The sequence below is a fragment of the Alligator mississippiensis genome, chromosome 3 (genome assembly GCF_030867095.1).
Source record: "Alligator mississippiensis isolate rAllMis1 chromosome 3, rAllMis1, whole genome shotgun sequence".
Taxonomy (NCBI): Eukaryota; Metazoa; Chordata; order Crocodylia; family Alligatoridae; genus Alligator; species Alligator mississippiensis.
This window is the reverse complement of record NC_081826.1, coordinates 113,267,923-113,285,135: the sequence shown is the minus strand read 5'-3', so window position 1 is coordinate 113,285,135 and position 17,213 is coordinate 113,267,923. Positions and strand designations below refer to the sequence as shown.

Below are 17,213 nucleotides of genomic sequence, written 5' to 3'. Positions count from 1 at the left end.
CAAAGATTGAATCAGTTCAGGCTATTTGAATAGCTGTCCCTAGCCTTAGTCCCTTCCCCCCCCCACCAACTAGTGGCTGGTTGATCTGTCCACAGCAGGTAAAGCACAAAAAGCAAGTATAAATGGGAAAAAGTAAATCAGAGCTGGTCAGAAATATTTCAGCTGCAAGAATCTCTTACGTTGTTACAAATTACTGCTAGTACACTTAGTGTAATGATGAATGAAGTAAAAGCTGGGATTTTCAAATCAGCCAAAGAGAAGCTCCAACTTTTGAATGTTGTATTCCATCAGTCACAGACACAGTCCTAACTCCAGACAATCAGAAACTTTTGGCTACAAGCCCTGAAGTCTAATTCTTGCAGCTTCTTTTGAAAATCAATGGAAACATCTAGCTACTATGCAACAAATACTACAGGTGTCAGCATTTTTAAATACAAGTCTTATGTTGACCATGTTTCTGCTTCTAAAGCTTGTCATTCCACAAGGAATAAAACAAGCCTCATTAAGACTCTCAGTTGTGAAAGCAGAGCACCTATATTTCACAAAAAGGTGCTGCTCTAATAGTGATGAATAAGATAGGATGCAATGCCAAAGTACAGTTGCATATTGGAGACAGAGAAAGAGATTAATGGAAAACCTCATAAAGAGTTTGAAGTGGAGTGGCCTCTTGGGATAGAAAATGCCAAGGGTAGTCTCTGTTTTATCTTACTACATTATTTTTCATTAAAACAAATAAATGATTCAACTTAAAAATGACAGGTGCACATAAAAATAGTCCAGTGCCATGAGGCTGGTGAGACAATCTGATGCTATTTGTTCAACAAATGTTCACTTTTTCCTGCACTTTTTCCAGAGTCCTGAAAACTTATAGCTCTGCCCCATTTAACTACAACAGAACGTAGCTTACAAATCTAAACAGATCAATGAGAGTCGCTATTATGCAGGAATGGCCCTAACAATGTCTGAAATAACGTCTGGGTATACCTTCAGTGAAAAAATACTTCTGGTCACTTAAAATATGCGTTCATGATGTACATCTCTTCCCTATCCTAAGTGACGTGAAAGCTGGAGGAAGGATATACAATGTGTGTAAATTAAACTGAGAAGGTTAAACAACCTCAGCTCTCTTTATGTGCTGTTATTAACTTTATTATTTGAGTCTCTCTCTGTTGTAATATGTTCTCCAATTCAAGCTTCTTGAACTGTAACTTCCCATTATAATTTTCTTAATTAGAAGAGCTCTTCCCATTACGCAGAAAGTAGGGCATAGATGAAAGTGTAGGTCTGGTTTTCCTCTGCCACTTTTAAGCATGTCACTTAAATAACTGCACCAGAGTCTCGTCTTTTGCCCTGTCTGGTACAATACAAGAGGAGATTTCTGACTAAGGCATGTGTAGATGACACGGGGCCCCTAAATCGAAGCAGTGGGTTTTTAAACCCGTGTTGTGCACACACCCTGCACTTACCTGCCTCTACGGCGGCAGAAAGTGGAGGGTGAGCTGCCGGTAGGTGGAGTGGTCCCTGGGCTGCTGTGGGAGCTGGTGTTTCCCTCTGCAGCAGTGGCAGCCCCCCCAGGCAGCTCCCACCCACAGGCAGCTGACTTGGGCAGTCCTGGGGGACACTGCAACTGTGGAGGGAAGCACCAGGCCCCTGCACAGCTCAGGCAGGCAGGCGTTGGGAGGAGTGGGGGAAAGGAACATAAGGCTCACTGCTTTTCTTGGGCAGAGCCTGCCTTCCCGGGCTGCTGCCAGGCTGTCTGTAGAGCTTCCTGTGGAGCCCCTGAGTTGCATGGAGCCTGGTGCTTTGCTCTGTGGCTGTAGGGGCAGTTTTAGTTTGTTGCACCCCAAGTCATTTAAGGTGCATTACGCTGCCGGATTTCCTACAGCAGCTGGAATTAATGTGCAATATGCTGCTGAGGCGTGCAAACACCGACACCATTAAAGCGGTCTACACACGACAAAGTGATCATTGAAAGGAGAGTACTCATTTAATTCACTGAATTCCAGTACTGGAGTAGGGAGAACTGAAAATCAGCCATACATTAAAAGTTTATTTTTTTCCGAATGTTCACACTTTTCTTATTATACTCTTGAAAAGTTGCCTATTTTAGAACCAGGTTTCTTCAACAGAAATGTGTAAATAATGTCCTTGAAGAACAAAAGGGCAAATGAAACCAATGCAAAAGCAAATATAAAGAGGTAAGAGAAAAATATTTAAAGCCGATCTGATTTAAGCAGACATCAGAAACAAGCAGTATTTAACTACGAGGTAATAAATGATAGCCAAGTTGCTATTTTCATTTTCTTGTCTTTTAAGCAAGGATAAATATTTGTTGGTCAGCTTCAAATTATGCATATGTAACCATATATTTGATCCAGATATCCAAAAGCAGATTGTAGTTGTCAGGGGGTCCACAGGGAAACTTCTTGTACTGTCCAGGAGAGTTGGGTCATAAACAATTTCTTGGAGTAAACAATCTTCACATATGTTGCTTTTTCATTACATCAATGACTTTTTTTTTACAGTATGGCTCAGTTGGCTGGAAAGGTGGAAGGACTCAACCAATGCTGAGCAAGAAAGAGTTGGGTAGTCTAACCTTCAGGGAGTGCCTATCAGTACACGTAGATGTTAGAACAGTCCTTGGTTTACACTGGGGTTGGAGATGTTCAGCTCATAGTTGCTGATTATGCTACTCATCAGCTCCACCTCTGCATAAAGCTGATAACTACATGTTTTATATATTTAAAGTAATTTAATTTATGGGGACAACCTTGAGGTGGCTTTATAGCTCTCTAGCCAGGAGGCTTAAATGCCTATATACCCTCATAACGCCACATGTTTGTAGTGCTACAAAATGCTGAGATGTTATAGGGTATAGACGGACATATGTTTGAAGTGGGATCAGCTGTGCTGTGTCCCAGCACAGCTGATCTGCTTCATTACTGCCTAGAGATGTTACTAGAGTTGTTGTCCTTCAGGGTCGGGTCCCCACTGTTCTCAGGTGTCAAGGACCAGGGTGTAAGATTTGGCCTAATGCTTAGGCTACCAAGGAAAAGCAGGGTCTGGGGCTGGGTCAAAGGGCAGTACCCATATACCGAAGCCAGAGGGAGATCCTGAAGCACAGTCCATCACACAATCCAGGGTTGGGAACTGGGGGCTAGATGCCAAGTAGCAATCCACAGAGTAAAGTTGAAAAACAGAGACAAACCAGGAAACTAAACCACAGGGAAATTAAAAGCTGAAGTCCAGAAATAAGCCAAAAACAGGGTCAGTAACCAGGAGGCTACAAAAGAACTGGCCTGCAAATGCAGGGCCCTACCTGGTGTTAAATGGATAGACAGTACTTCCAGCAGACAAGCAGGATACTCACTGCTCCTGAACTGGGGAAGAGTTCACTAGCTGAGGCTTGCTGTAGGTGTGGCCCAGGCTGCTCTGCCTGATCAGAGTCCTTGACACTAGACATCCCATCCTATCTTGCACTGGGGTGCACATCAGCAAAGATGAGGTTCTTCTGTTTACAGAGATGCACCCCCCAGTTGGGGCACAGCAGCATGTGCTGCAGGAAATCCCAGCAGTGGGATTCCCAGGACATGCAGAATTGAGTTCCTGAAACCCTGGGAGTGCCTGCCCAATGTGGCTAGAGTGTACAGACAGTCCAGAGATGCCTATGCTTTCCTGCCATAAGTGAACAGAAGTTGGCCTAGAAAAGGCAGCACAAACTATTATGAGTAGGAATTGTCACACAAATTTGGGTAACTGTGGTGCAATGAAAGGCTAAGGCATATGTTTCCTCAGACTGTGCCACCATAAAATTTTTTATGGTGGCACGAAGGCAACATCTATTTGCAGCCTTTGCAGCTTTACAAACAAGCACTTGTCCATACCCTGCTTCAGCTACCACTCTTCAGCTAGGGAAGAAGAGAACACTTCTCTTTACATAGTAAAGACCATCTTATGTCTTGAAGTTCTCACCAATAATAAGGTAAGAACAGGCCAAATCTGGTAACCAGATGTTGCTTGACTGTTCCTTTGGTTACTACTGGTTGCTCAGCATTGCTTTTGCCTTGACATATTAAGAATTACTTTAAGATTTCTCTGATGTATTAACTGCTTGCTTAAAGAGTCACTCTGTCCTTGACGTTGCTTTGGTATATTAAGAAATGGCCTTATTATATGCCTACAATGCCTGAAAGATGCTACATGCCCCTGGCTATTTTTGTGTCTTGGAGATACTTTGTTTCGTTAATTGTCTTAAAAGGATTTGCAGTCTGAGGTTTACTGTTATATATTTGCCTCAGAAGTATTTTTGCATAGAGTTTTTTACTCTTTACTACAGGCCCTGTGTAGATAGTCCATAAAAGCCTGAGCATACTGTTACTTTAAGTTGATTTACTCAATTTTTTTTTAAGATTTGTTTTCTTCCTAAATGTCTGCCATCTCTCTCTCCTGAACATTTCGGTGATTACTAAACACATTGCTGAGGTACTGTTTTATCTTTCCAAGCAGAGACTACATTGAAAAATTTGGACGAGATAAAGTAAATGTCCTACCTTAAAATGTAAAAGGTAATAAAAAGTAAACAGTAATTAGTACCCAATTCTGCTGCCCTTCTTGATAGCTGAGAAGTATCTGAAATCAGTGGGACTATCTGCAAACTACAGTACTATTCAACATGAATCAGAGTGGCAGTATTTGAGACTTCATGAGGAAAAGCAATTCAGCATGAGGATACTAGAACAAGGCTATCTGCCTCTGTGATAAACTCTCTCAAAAATCTGCTGGCACCTAGTCAATAGAATACATCTCTAAAATAATTTCATCACATTGACTTCTGTGAGTCATCATATGGGCACAATGATTTGTCCATTCAGGTGATACTGTAGGATCAGGGTCTAAGTAATTACTCCCAAGGAGTTGCTTCTACTATCAGTGCCTTTTTTCTCCCTGCAGCTATAATAGGTGGGATGCATGATTTATAAACCTTTCACTCACAAAGTCCATCCACTCAAGGATAGACTGCTGCATTGTAAAGCAACAAAGCTAATTTGATACGTCTAACTTAAAACAAAAAAAAGCAAAAAAAAAAACAAACACAAAACAAAAAAGCAATTCCAATTCCAGGCAGTTAGCTTGGAAAATGTATGTCCTTGACAGAAGGTATCTAAAATAATACAGCATCACTATGCTCAGCAATAGGGCATCTAAGTTCTCTTGGATTTAGCCCTGAGTCACGAATGTGGCATTGCTGATTACAGATAAATTTAAGGTGATTTTGGTAGTGGTAATAAGCACATGGCTTTCCCAGCATGCTAGAGAATGGTTCTGCATCAAGTTGCTCTGAGCCCTCTGCAGATTACAGTGGGTAGTTGTTAGCTGTTCGAGGCCATTTTTAGCAAATATTGTTTTAATGGTACTGAGTGCTTTCATTTTACAAACTGTATCTAAACAAATAAGTAAAATAAAAAAAAAACAAACTTCGGCTCACTTATAGCCACCAGCTTTTCCAAGTGTGATTTCTTTTCTTTAATTAACAGAACAACATGACATCAGTTACTATCCTAACATTTTTGGAGATAACAAAACAACAATTTAAAAAACAGGGGTTTTTTTGGTCCTGTCCCATCTTAGCCTCTAGCTCAATGGTTCTGGTTCCAGATGAAACATTTCTGATGGTTGTGGCTATCTGATAATGTCCTGTTCATACCTTAACGACAGAGGGTAGATTATTATTGTGTATGAAGTATTTGTAAAAACATGGCACAGAACTCTCTGGTGTTTCCAGACCTACCTACCATCTGTGTGTTTGGACATCTTTCTTCTGGAGTTTGCAAAACACTAAGTGCCTTTTGCCAGCTGCTGGGCCCACTTATGCCCCACTAACAGTGACAGGAGCTCAGGACATAAGGTAAACCTCATCCTTCAAGGTACTATAAGGAGATCTTTGTACAGAACTGTACATCCAGAGTTTGACTGGATATATTACTGTTGCAACAGGTAACTGCTTGTGTATGTTAAATGACAACTGGGCTAGAAAACAAGCACAAACAATGAGTGGCTAGTTGGGATGCGAGTCAAATATCTGTCCACTTAAACATTGTGGTCTGCTAAAAACTATCAGGTTGGCAAAGAACCTTTCTAAAATCCTTTCTCCCTACCCTCTTATGCTCTGTTGTCTCAGGCTGCCTTTGGTTTTGATACATTTAAATAAATTGTAAACATTAAGGGTTCCCTCTTTCAATAAATAGGCAAACTTTGACTCCAGCAGAACTAACTCTACTATAAGGACTGCTTCAGTGAGTGAAGAGACTCAGCCCTAAGGAACTTCACTGAACAAAGAATAAATCAAGTTACTACAGACTTGCTTTCCAGAGGCACAGAGCAGCCACACCCTCAGCTCCCCCCTGGTCCTGTGAATACTAAGCACATTTCAAAATTAGGCCATGTGTACAAGCCTTGCTGTCTAATGAATGATTCCACTCTCCTGCACATTCCCCCCCCTACAAAGTGAGAACAATTTGTTCAGACAAGCTTCATGCAGAGTTTCTGGTAGTTTGTAAAAGCAAAAGGCTTAAATTGCTTTTAAGGAAAAAGTGGACTTGACCATCTAGAGATAGTTACAGCTCATTACCAAACTTCAAAATATCATGCCTAAGGCAGGTTTCGTTTTCATACTACCAAAAGAGCAAACTCTTATTCCGCCAGCTGGTTTGTGGTAGGGGCACAAAGGTCTCTGTTGGTATAAACTGAAGGCAAAGATCTTTGTTGGTATAAACTGTCACAGTTCCACTAGCAAAACAGAGAATGTACCCACATATTTTGATTGTATTACCTAGATTTTAACAATCACATAAGCATTCCTATGGTCTACCCCAGACTGACCTCCACGTTATAAATACTCTATGCAGCAAATGAATAGGACTATCAAGTTCACTCTGCCCTTGATCTTCCCAGAGGTGATAATAAAGCAAAACACTTTTCTCCAACCATGGCCTGCTGTTGGTAAAGTATGAGGTGAGAGCTGCCATAGGTAACTGTACTCACCCGATCTTCCTCTGCTCTGAGATCTGGCATGGTGCTGATACACAGGCTGACAGCAGTGATGGCAACAAAGGAGACTGAGATACAAGCAAAGATCTTTCCTGGGATCCCTGAGTGAGGGTTTTCCACCATGTCCCTGAGCTTTCTCATGCACATACCCAAACGGCTACTGTCCTGGAAGGCTTGCTGCGGAGTTTCATCCGATACCGTCTCCCCCTCGTACAATGAAGACTCAGCTATCTCCTCCTCCTTTTGTCGCAGTCTCTTCTTGCAGCACCACTCTAAGTGTTCCTCTTCTATCCCCCAATATATCAGCTCCTCTTGGAAAGAGAGGGCGCACATCTCCCTGAGAAGCCTCAGCTTCCCAGCTGTCAGGAAAGTCATGATTGTCCGAAAGGCACAAGGATTGCGGTCAAAAAAAAACTCATTGCAGTTGACATCATAATCATCACAGATATCCATTATCTCATCGTAGTTGTTACAAGATTTTAGTTTCCCAAGCCTGGTCAAGGGGCAGTCATCCAAGGTGGTCCATGGAATTTTATACTTGATGCCGCCTACATTTATTATCACAAACCGGGTTCGGTCCTCTCGCCGTGCCAAGCAGCACAAGTCTTCTCTAGGGTGGAGAAGCTTGGCTTTTTTGTAGAAAAAGCCTTTCTTGGTCTGCACCTCATACAGGTTTTCCAAATTGTTGTAAGAGTACGATGTGAGCTCGGGATCTGTGTTCCCAGTGAGTAATGCCATTTCTTGATACATTTGTTAAGTTCATGGAGGAACCCAGACTACTCAGAGAAACAAAGTTAGATGTTTGAACAGAGAGAGAAATGACCAGTCTGCAAAAGAAAATAAAAAAATTAAAAAATGACACTAGCATTCTGATGGCGAAAGCAAACGCAAAACAAAACAAACTCCCCCACTTCCTCTCTGGTTTTTTAAATTTGTTTGCATTTTATTAGGCATCTTTAAGGATTATTTTTGCTCCCCTCCTAATACTGGGATCAAAAATGTTGGGTTCTGCTCTTCCTCTGCCACCAAGTAGCAAGCTGTGTTCAGGCCTTGTCAACCTATTAATGCAGTTTCAAGTGACAACCAAAGAGGATGCGAGCAGTACGTTAGTACTATACCTTGTTCCTTTCCCAAGGCTGAGTAGGAAGAGGATAGAGGAAGTTTGTGCAGCAGCATGTTGGACTCCCCAGACAATAGTGACTTACACTTTCAATGGTCATTGGATAAAACTTTGCTGAATGCTTTACTTTGTTTAGGCAAGACTAGTAGCAACCTCTACTATAGGGTCCTCTGTAGTGCAACCACAAGTTCTCATCGGGTATGTCTATGGTGTAGTCAGAGGTGATTGCAGCACACAAAGGCATACTTGAGCTAGTTTTCATCTAGCAAGATAACTCAGGTGTCAAGATAAAAAGTACCATGCCAGCACAGACTTCAAAACAGCATAATGAGCACAGTAGAGATTAGAGCCTGTGCTAAGGCCCTGGCAAACATTATGTCAACCATGTCACGAACTGTAACATGCTACACTTTCAGCCAATTTATGGCACCATAAAATCGCAAACCAGCTACAAAGATGTTTTACATCATGGCACTTTAACCTGAACATGTGGCATGCGTCTCCAGACCTAGAACTGTCTCAGTGGATGCTTAAAATCAGCTGCTTGTCTGCATCAGCCTGGGATAGCCCTGGGTGTTGAACCAGGTCCCAGGGCAGTTTCAGGTCAAGTGGACAATCAGCCCCAGTGGCTGGTTTGTATGGTGCCTTAAATTGAACATGTGGCATCTATTTCCAGACCTGGGGTGGTTTCAGCAGACGGCATCAATCAGTGGATTGTCAGCATCAGACCAGGTCAGCCCCAGGGTTTGGGAAATAGCCTTCCCCTGCCTGATCCCTGGGGTTGGGTTGGAGAGTCCCAACCCCTGCAATGGCGTGATTGAGATCTGAGGAATTTTTTGTCCCATCCCAGAAGTGGGGCATCTTTCCGTGCATATATGGCATAGCAGGACACGTGTTTTTTGGATGGGGCATAAAATGTTCCAGGAACATAAAATTCCTAATCACGTTATTATATTTATTTCTGCCAGGGTCGTAAAGTCTGTGCCACTGTGGCTTTACTGCTATTGATACTTGATCTAGAGCAGGGGCGGGTAATTATTTCGGGCAGAGGGCCACTTATCAAGTTTTGGCAAGCTGTTGAGGGCCGCATTTCCCTCTCTGGCGCAGGGAAGCAGGAACAGCTCTATGGTCCCAGGCCAGAAGCCTCTGCTAGGCAGGGGCTTCAGGTCGAGGGAGCAGGGCTGGGTGGGCCTTGCTGGGTTCTACTGCCCTTGACTCCTGTCATCTTTGACAGGTAGGCAGAAGCAAATAAAAATTAAATTTTCTAAATTTTTAGGGGCCCCGTGGGCTGGATAGAATGGCCTGGTAGGTCGGATTCGGCCCCTGGGCCATATTTCCCCCCCCCCCGATCTAGAGAGAGTAAAGTTAGCTTGGGTTTGCTTACATATGACACAGTCACATCTCCAATTGCAGCATGGATGTACCCACAATCAGAGGCTGCATATTAATACAGTGAAAATGGGTTAATGGATTTTTTTTTGTTTGCCTATTTGTATCATGTAGTCCATACTATATGAAAAAGTATTTTGTGAGATCATATACTGATTATCATCACTTAACATAACCAAATCAACAATGCTATAGAACTTTAAGAAGCTGTTTCTGGCCATGTCTGGAGGACTGGAATGTTAGGATCTGCCAAAACTCCAATAGAAGATCCATTGGCTAGCAGGGGCATCGCAGCAGGAGTTGTATCTGAACTTAAGAGTCAACTGGGTCTAGCAGTAACTTGTAAACAAGAGATGTTGTCACTGCAGTAACTGGGAAACAATATTATGCAATGGTTGCAGCACACAGGGCCAGTATTTTACCATAGTTCAGGCAAGTATGGTAGGCAACCTATGGAACTGGGACGTACATCTGGCTACTTGACCTGAAATGGAAGTCTCTGGTTACATATCCTTTATCTGTAGGGGCTCTGAGTTAAAAAGGTAAATCTGGTATTATTATTGTGAACACTGTAGGAGTTCCAGGCTTGCGTTTATTTATTCACTGCCTGTTGCTTGCCTCTCTACTCCCAGTACCACCATTTACAAAGCACTCAGTCTCTTTGCTTTCCATCCACTGTTCTCCTGAAGCAGTATTAATGCGTCTCAAAATGGTACTGAGGAATTACAGCAGGGAAGCATTCAAATCCTCCTGGGCTAATAAAGGTTGTTGAAACAAAGTAAAGACAATAAATAGACTCGGAAATTCTGGGGCCCCAACAGGAAATCAGGGTTGTAAACAGATGGCAAATAAAGTGCAATCTTAGTTAAAGGAAATGGAGAGCCTAAAATAAAGAGCAAATAAAGGTTATAGAACAAGGGTTAACTTAACAGCACCGATGGCAGGTTGGTGAAGCTGATGTAAAAATTTAAAAACTTGTGAACAGACATTTTGCAAATCACTTCACAGCTTATGTGGATTCTTATTCATATGGTCTAGAAGGCAAATGAATATGTAAATGCTAAGTGAAATTAGAAACCACACATCCAATGACAAAAACAATCACAGACCATGCAGTAGCTCTTCTTTTCTTAAGCTACACTCAACTCTTAGGTGGATTAATCTGTAAGAATCTCCAGCAGCAAATGAAGGATGTTTTTTGGTTAATGACATGAGTCACACTGCTACTTTTCTTTCTAATTATTGCCAACTGAATCATAACTGCAACACTAGTATGGGTCACAGTCCATGCACAATATTTTAGGGGCTAATGGAATGAATAATGGGTGCCATGAAATATTAACCCTCATTAGGAACTGAGGTGTTGTCCACCTCCTGAATCACAGTTTAGGAAAAAGAAAGGAAAAAAAAATGGCACCCAAGGCTGTAGGTGCTGAAGCCAAAATGACAGAAATGTGATGCCTAAGGTACTTCCATGGTCAGCTCCTATTGATTTTCAGTATTTAATCTCACTACCTTCTTTAAGTTACATAATTAAACAAAAAATAGGTAGATAAACTAAAAGGAGATAAATGTTTTGCACTGGAATTAATACCAGAGTTTCATGTTAGGTCACTAAGACAGGGAAAAATACTTGACTTAGACAATTCCTCTTGTTTTCCTTGCTTTAGATTTCACTAAATTACAATACTTTCTGGTGAAAGTGATTAAACATTTCTGTTTTTTAACGTACCTTTGAACCTGTAAGAGAGTCTTGAATGTTTTATTTTATATGTATTCCGTAGATATTTTTTAAACATTTGATATGTATTCTCCTGGGGGGGGGTGTGCAGGTCCATACAGTTTCATCTCTTCATAGGTCTACCATAACCATATGGAAAGACAGACTATCAAATTAACTTGTAGGAAGTCCCACAGTATCTTTTTGGCTGGTGCTCTGTCTTCAATGAAGCTTTATTTGTGGAAAATTCTGAATGACGTTTCAGTATCTGAAATGGATATGAGATGTGCTTGTCTGCACGACAGCTTCATCTTGGTCAGAGCAGGGAGGGAAAGGATACAGTAGGAAACATCACAGGCCCAGAAGGAATTCAGAACTTGCAGAGCAAAGAAAGTCTTGCGTTCCTGAGGACAGCAGGGCTGCTAGACATGATGCCTTTGGAGAGGCTTGAATTTTTGGGTGGAGCTTCAGACTGAACAGACTTCTGCAATCTGATTTGCACAGTTTGTGTGCTGAGCAGGAAAAGGCTGTTTGTAGACTGGCAAAGGTGTGTCCAGTCACAAAGCTATTCTTTGATACTGTGAAAATTTCCAGACTAATACAGTCAAATTGTCACCTCTTCTATTAGGACAAGAAAATACTTCATAGTTCTTTTACATGACAGCACCAACCTTAGAGCATAGCACACTTCATTAGAAAAGTACTAGCTGAGAGCCAAAGAACAGGCATCCCATTGCAACATGTTCTGTGAGATGGGTGTTGTATAGCACAGACTTGAGTACACCTGGGATCACAAAGGCCACTCCTGCCATAGCGAGGGTGCACTATCAGCACAGCATATGCTTGTAGTACTTATTACTTATTGTCAATAAGGTAAACTATTCACTGTCACTCTTCTGCTGTCAGGCTTTTATTTTCATGCTTCACTAGTCTTACAAGTTAACATATGAAAAGTAATTTACATCATTTTGACATTAGGGCCAGGATTTGCCTTCCCCTGTTCTCCATCAGCATGATGTTACAGAGAAGAGACCAGACATACTTCCAGTGTTTCTTTGCATTTAAGTGTGCATGCCCCTTTCTGGGTGAAGGGATATTAGGTCATGACGAGACGTGCATGTCAGTTTTTACATTTCATCATCAGGGCTCTCAGACAGTTTCCAGCTTTCTGAATAAAGAGGATGAGATGTTTTTATTTTGTGACTATAAAATGATGTTGATTAAATGGCAAACAAATTGAACCAGTTTTTGTTAAATTGTTGCCAGGTGACTGGATAGGAATTGATAATGGTAAGGGCACATGCAGCATATGTTCTTTTGGTCAGCAAGTGCAATATGGGGAACACTAGGTGCATCTGAAAGTTAGAGTCTATCAGCTGGTAGGAGTTTGCTGGTCTCAGGCTTATTGCTTGCAGTAAGAAAGGCATAACAGAAACCACTATTACCAAAAATTGGCACCTTTTTGGATGCCTCAGCCCAGAGGACATTTTTTAAATTAAACATGGAACTGCATTACCCTTCACAATATCCCTAAGGCAGCATAAATACCGTGGCAAGGAAGTTCAGCGCCCAGGGCAAAGCCCACAGCAGCGGTCTGCCCTCGTCCTGTGCACAGATCTGGGGGGCATATGCACACCCCATGCTTGCCCAGGGGTGCACGCAGTGGTGGAAGCCACCCTACCCCCATCCCTGCACCCTCCAAACGAGCCACTAGCAGCTCTGTCCCGCACCCTGCTGGCTAGTGCCTGTTGGCACCCCTTTGCTTCGGCACCCAGGGCAGTCACCCCACCCCCACTTGCTATAGATCTGGGCAGCATTACCCAAAGTATAGGGGGGGAGGGGGGGGGTGAAGCCCCTGAGAGAGTGCACAAGTTTCCTAGGGGAGGGTGGATGCATGTACACAGATCACACCCCCGATTCCTGCCACCAGCAGCAGCCGGAGCGTGGGCAGGATCGGGGGAACACGAGAGTGACTGACCGTGCTGTGACACAGTGTAAACCCACAAAAAACTTAGGGAAGAGCTGCTCTGAGAGATAGTCCTGGCTGGTCAGATCTGAGTGATGCCCATGGTGCTGCAAGGGTGTGGGGAACTTACACTGCTGCTTTAATTCTGCCACAGATAAACAAAGACTCACTGTGAATAGCCAGTCTGGCACCTCTGGAATGTTTGGTGCTGACTTGTAGACGTAGGAATGTATCACGACCTTCCCAGAAATATTAAGGGTGGTTCAGAATTATGCTGGTCTTAAAATACTTGGTGCCTGCTGGTGCTCTCCAAAATACTCACATACCTATAATTAAGCAGGAGCATCCCTTTAAAAGCCAACCCCTCCAGACATTGTGTTACAGCCTCACTCAATTGGCATGTCTACCATTTAGTCAAACAGCTGGGTAGAAGCAGGTGGGAGTAATCAAACATGCACTCTGCATCTAGCTTCCCTTGACACTAGCAGATGAGAAAACCTGGACCTGCGTGTGGTGATTATCACTTGAAGAAGCACTCGCTCTTTCAATTGGCTGATCATACATGGCCGGGGGGGGGGGGGGGGGGAGATAGTGTAAACTATTTCCTTAGAAGTAAATAATAATAAAGAAAATATTTTCTATATCCAAAGTACTTCCTTCCTCCTGGCTACAAATATGATAGTAGTCTATGTTCATGTATTCTGTGATCTGTAACACTCCTGAGTCCGTTGTGGAATCAACATACATTATGGTACAAAGCAGGATATTGTGACATGATTTAACAAGTCACAGACATGAAAGGTGGATTAGTATACGTTTCATGTCTTTTCTTCTGGAGGCAGAAGGATTGTTCAAAGCAGATGATCCATGCTGCAGTGCTCAGTCACTTGGATAAGCTAGGAAGTGATATTAGCAGCTATTACCAAAACAATTCCCATATCTTATGATTTCATTCTTTATTCACTGTATTTAAAGACAGCCAAAATCAGCTACAGATGAAAAACTCCATTAGCCTCATAATTAAAGTACAGCACTAGGACTTTTCAACCTCAGACTTTCCACAGGATGTAAACCAGGTCACCTGCTATATCATCTCAGTTTCCTATCTGTATAGCTATTAAAATAAGATTATTATGACAAAAATAAACATACTATTTTTCCCCTGCACTTTTTTCTGTCCTTTCTATTTAGATTGCAAAGGTCTTTGGAACAGGGACGGTATTTTTGCTGGGTATTGTCATGACCCAAAGGTCTGATTTTTTGTGTGTGCTTCGGCACTAAAAATTATCCCCGTGGGTTTACAGCTTCATTGCACGGCGGAGTTCTGCTGCGCAGAGAACCCACGTGCAAAGGAGTGTTCCCGCCACTTTGCAGCTGTCTTTGCAGGGTGCATTTCCCTTTGCAACACAGAAATGCACAGTGCAAAGAGTTCCCGCTCGTCGTATGCAAATCCGTGCCCCGCAATTGGTTAGTGCTAAATTATTCACACGTGGTGGCTAGTGATTGGCCTGCTAGCCGTATAAGAGGCTTGAGCTGTTTCCGCCCAAGCCGAAGAGGACTCCGCATCCATCTCGTGGGGACTCTGGGTGTGCGCGGCAGGGTAATAGAAACCCTGTGTGTTGCCCAGAGGAGTTTGGCGGCCTGATCCACCGCCCACCTCTTCCCGTCTTCGAACTGAGCCTACTATAAGACGTACCGACGAGTTTTATGCGCGCTTGTCCTGGACATCCGGAGTTTTGTCTGTGTGGAGCCTAGCAAGCTCCACGTGTGTTCGTGTTTTCTGTTGTAACCGCAACTCAAGCAAGTTCTCAGCCTGCACCGCGACCATCTCGGTGTAAGTAAACAATCTTAAAATCAACCGTTACGTGTCTGTGCCTAATTCTAGCTCAGCGACCTCCCTCTCCGACCCGGCCTGCCCGGGCTGCCGGCCACAGCCCGCGTGCGGAGCAACGAAAAGGGCCCGGGGTCTGACCCCGCCCTCACAGGTATAAGGGACTGGATCCTACTTGGGTTTGTAGGTCCAACAATAAATTAATAAAATATAAATAAAATCCTGATAATGCAACATTATTTTAAGTTAGAAAAATTGTAATTGTTAAATTAAAAAGGAGATTAAGATTTGTGGTTTTTTGTTTTTATTTCTGACAAGTTAGCCAAGTTAAAAGAATTGCTTTTAGAATCCCATAAGATTTAAAACCAACCAAAGCTTTTATCTTGAACAGACAAAATATCTGAAGTATGGAAGAGATATTTCCTTATTTTTGTTAGCTTTAAGTCCCGCAACATTTTTGGGCAGAGTGCCAAAAACACCCCAACCTTGACTTGTCAGACGTTGGTGTGCAAGAGGCAGATGGCGGGGGAGCCAAAAGGGTCCTGGCCCCCTGGTTGGTGTCAGTGCAGCCCAGGCCCTTTCTCCACCATCCGCCCAGAGGCACGTGTGCACCTGCCACCAGCAACAAGGCAGGCCAGGGCTCCGCAAATCTCAGTACAGCAGCTTGCAGCTTCCCCGCTGCCTCATGTGAGCAATCCCAAGATCTATGGCGGGTGGCAGGGGTCTGCCCAGAGCCTGGGCTAGCTGGGGCAGGTGGCCAAGAGGCTACAAGCTGCTACACCCAGATCTGCAGAGCCCCAGCCTGGATCATTGCTGGTGGTGGGTGCATGCGCTCCTCGGGATGAATAGCAGGGAAGGTGCCGGGGCCGGGGCTGTGCTGCCACAAAAAGGATTGGACCCCTTGCATCTCCCCTGCCATCCGCCCTGAGGCATGCCTGCATTTGTCACTGGCAATGAGCCAGACCAGGGCTCCAAAGACCTTGGTGCAGCAGCTTACAGCCTCCCAGCTGCCTGTCACAGAAGGCCTGGGCTCTGAGTTGCCATGGAACCTGGGCTGCTCTGATAAAATAAAGGATTGAATATCATCCCTTTATTAGATGGGATGTGTCCTAAATATGAAATTCCTTTAAGATTCTTAAGAGTTCGATTAATTTTAAGCATAAAATGGTCACATTTAAAATATATTTATGCCCCAATCCCGAAAAAACAAATCTGTTTGAGAAGTTGGGTTTCTGGTCTGAAATCTTTCACTGATTTTGTGCCATGCTATGTGATGAACTGAAACAATTCCATTTGTTAAATGATCAAATTAAATTAACCTGACTCCAACATTGTAATTATTCTGACATGTGTCTATAGCTGTTTGTCTATGTTAGAGAACCATTGAATTATCTGGTATTATTGCACCGGTTGGGGCTTTTTGTTATATTACTAATGCTATAAAAACATCTTCAAAGGATCAGAGGTTCATACATTTAGGGGTTTGGACTCCTACCCAAACCTGCACAGTGTTGAAGCCCTTGTTCTTGGAACTCTCCCAGCTCTCTCCCTCCTTTTTTACTTACAAATTCTACAAATACTGTATACAAAAAAACAAGAACTCTTGGTTCCAAAATGATACTTTTTATTAGACCAACTGGAAAATAGCAAGAAAATTGTCCTTTTCTGCAAGCTTTCAGGATCAAAGTCCCTTCGTCAGGCTCTGGGAAAAGTACGGATGGTACAAGATGGTAAAAATTCCCCATAAATAGGAGGACAAGGTTCTTTGGGTGAATCTTTTATTAGACCAACTTAAATAGTTGGAAAACAATTTTTAAGTAAGCTTTCAGGTTCAGAGGCTGGGCTGGTATGAACCATCTATACCTTTCCCATCTTGTACCAGCTATACTTTTCCCACAGCCTGACGAAGGGACTTTGATCCCAAAAGCTTGCAGAAAAGGACAATTTTCTTGTGCTTTTCCAGTTGGTCTAATAAAAAGGTATCATTTTGGAACAAGAGTTCTAGTTTTTTGTATGTCTTTTTGTCTCAGACCAACACGGCTACCAAGTACACCCACAAATATTGCATAGTAGTATTTGTTTCCACAAATATTGCAGGGTAGATGTTCTCAAAGAAAAAGACTGCTCTCTTTCTAAAGAT

At 42.9% G+C, this 17,213-nt stretch overlaps 1 protein-coding gene across 2 annotated transcripts in view; it reads right to left on the bottom strand.

Annotated features, from left to right (window-relative positions):
* The window catches only part of KCNG2 (potassium voltage-gated channel modifier subfamily G member 2), a 101,234-nt gene that overhangs the window by 29,450 nt on the left and 54,571 nt on the right, over nt 1-17,213 (bottom strand). For both annotated transcript variants that reach the window (XM_019490452.2, XM_014606617.3), the window contains exon 2: nt 7,042-7,874. In XM_019490452.2, coding sequence (XP_019345997.2) covers nt 7,042-7,797 — 756 coding nt within the window. In that variant the 5' untranslated portion in view covers nt 7,798-7,874. The remainder of the gene's footprint in view (nt 1-7,041; nt 7,875-17,213) is intronic.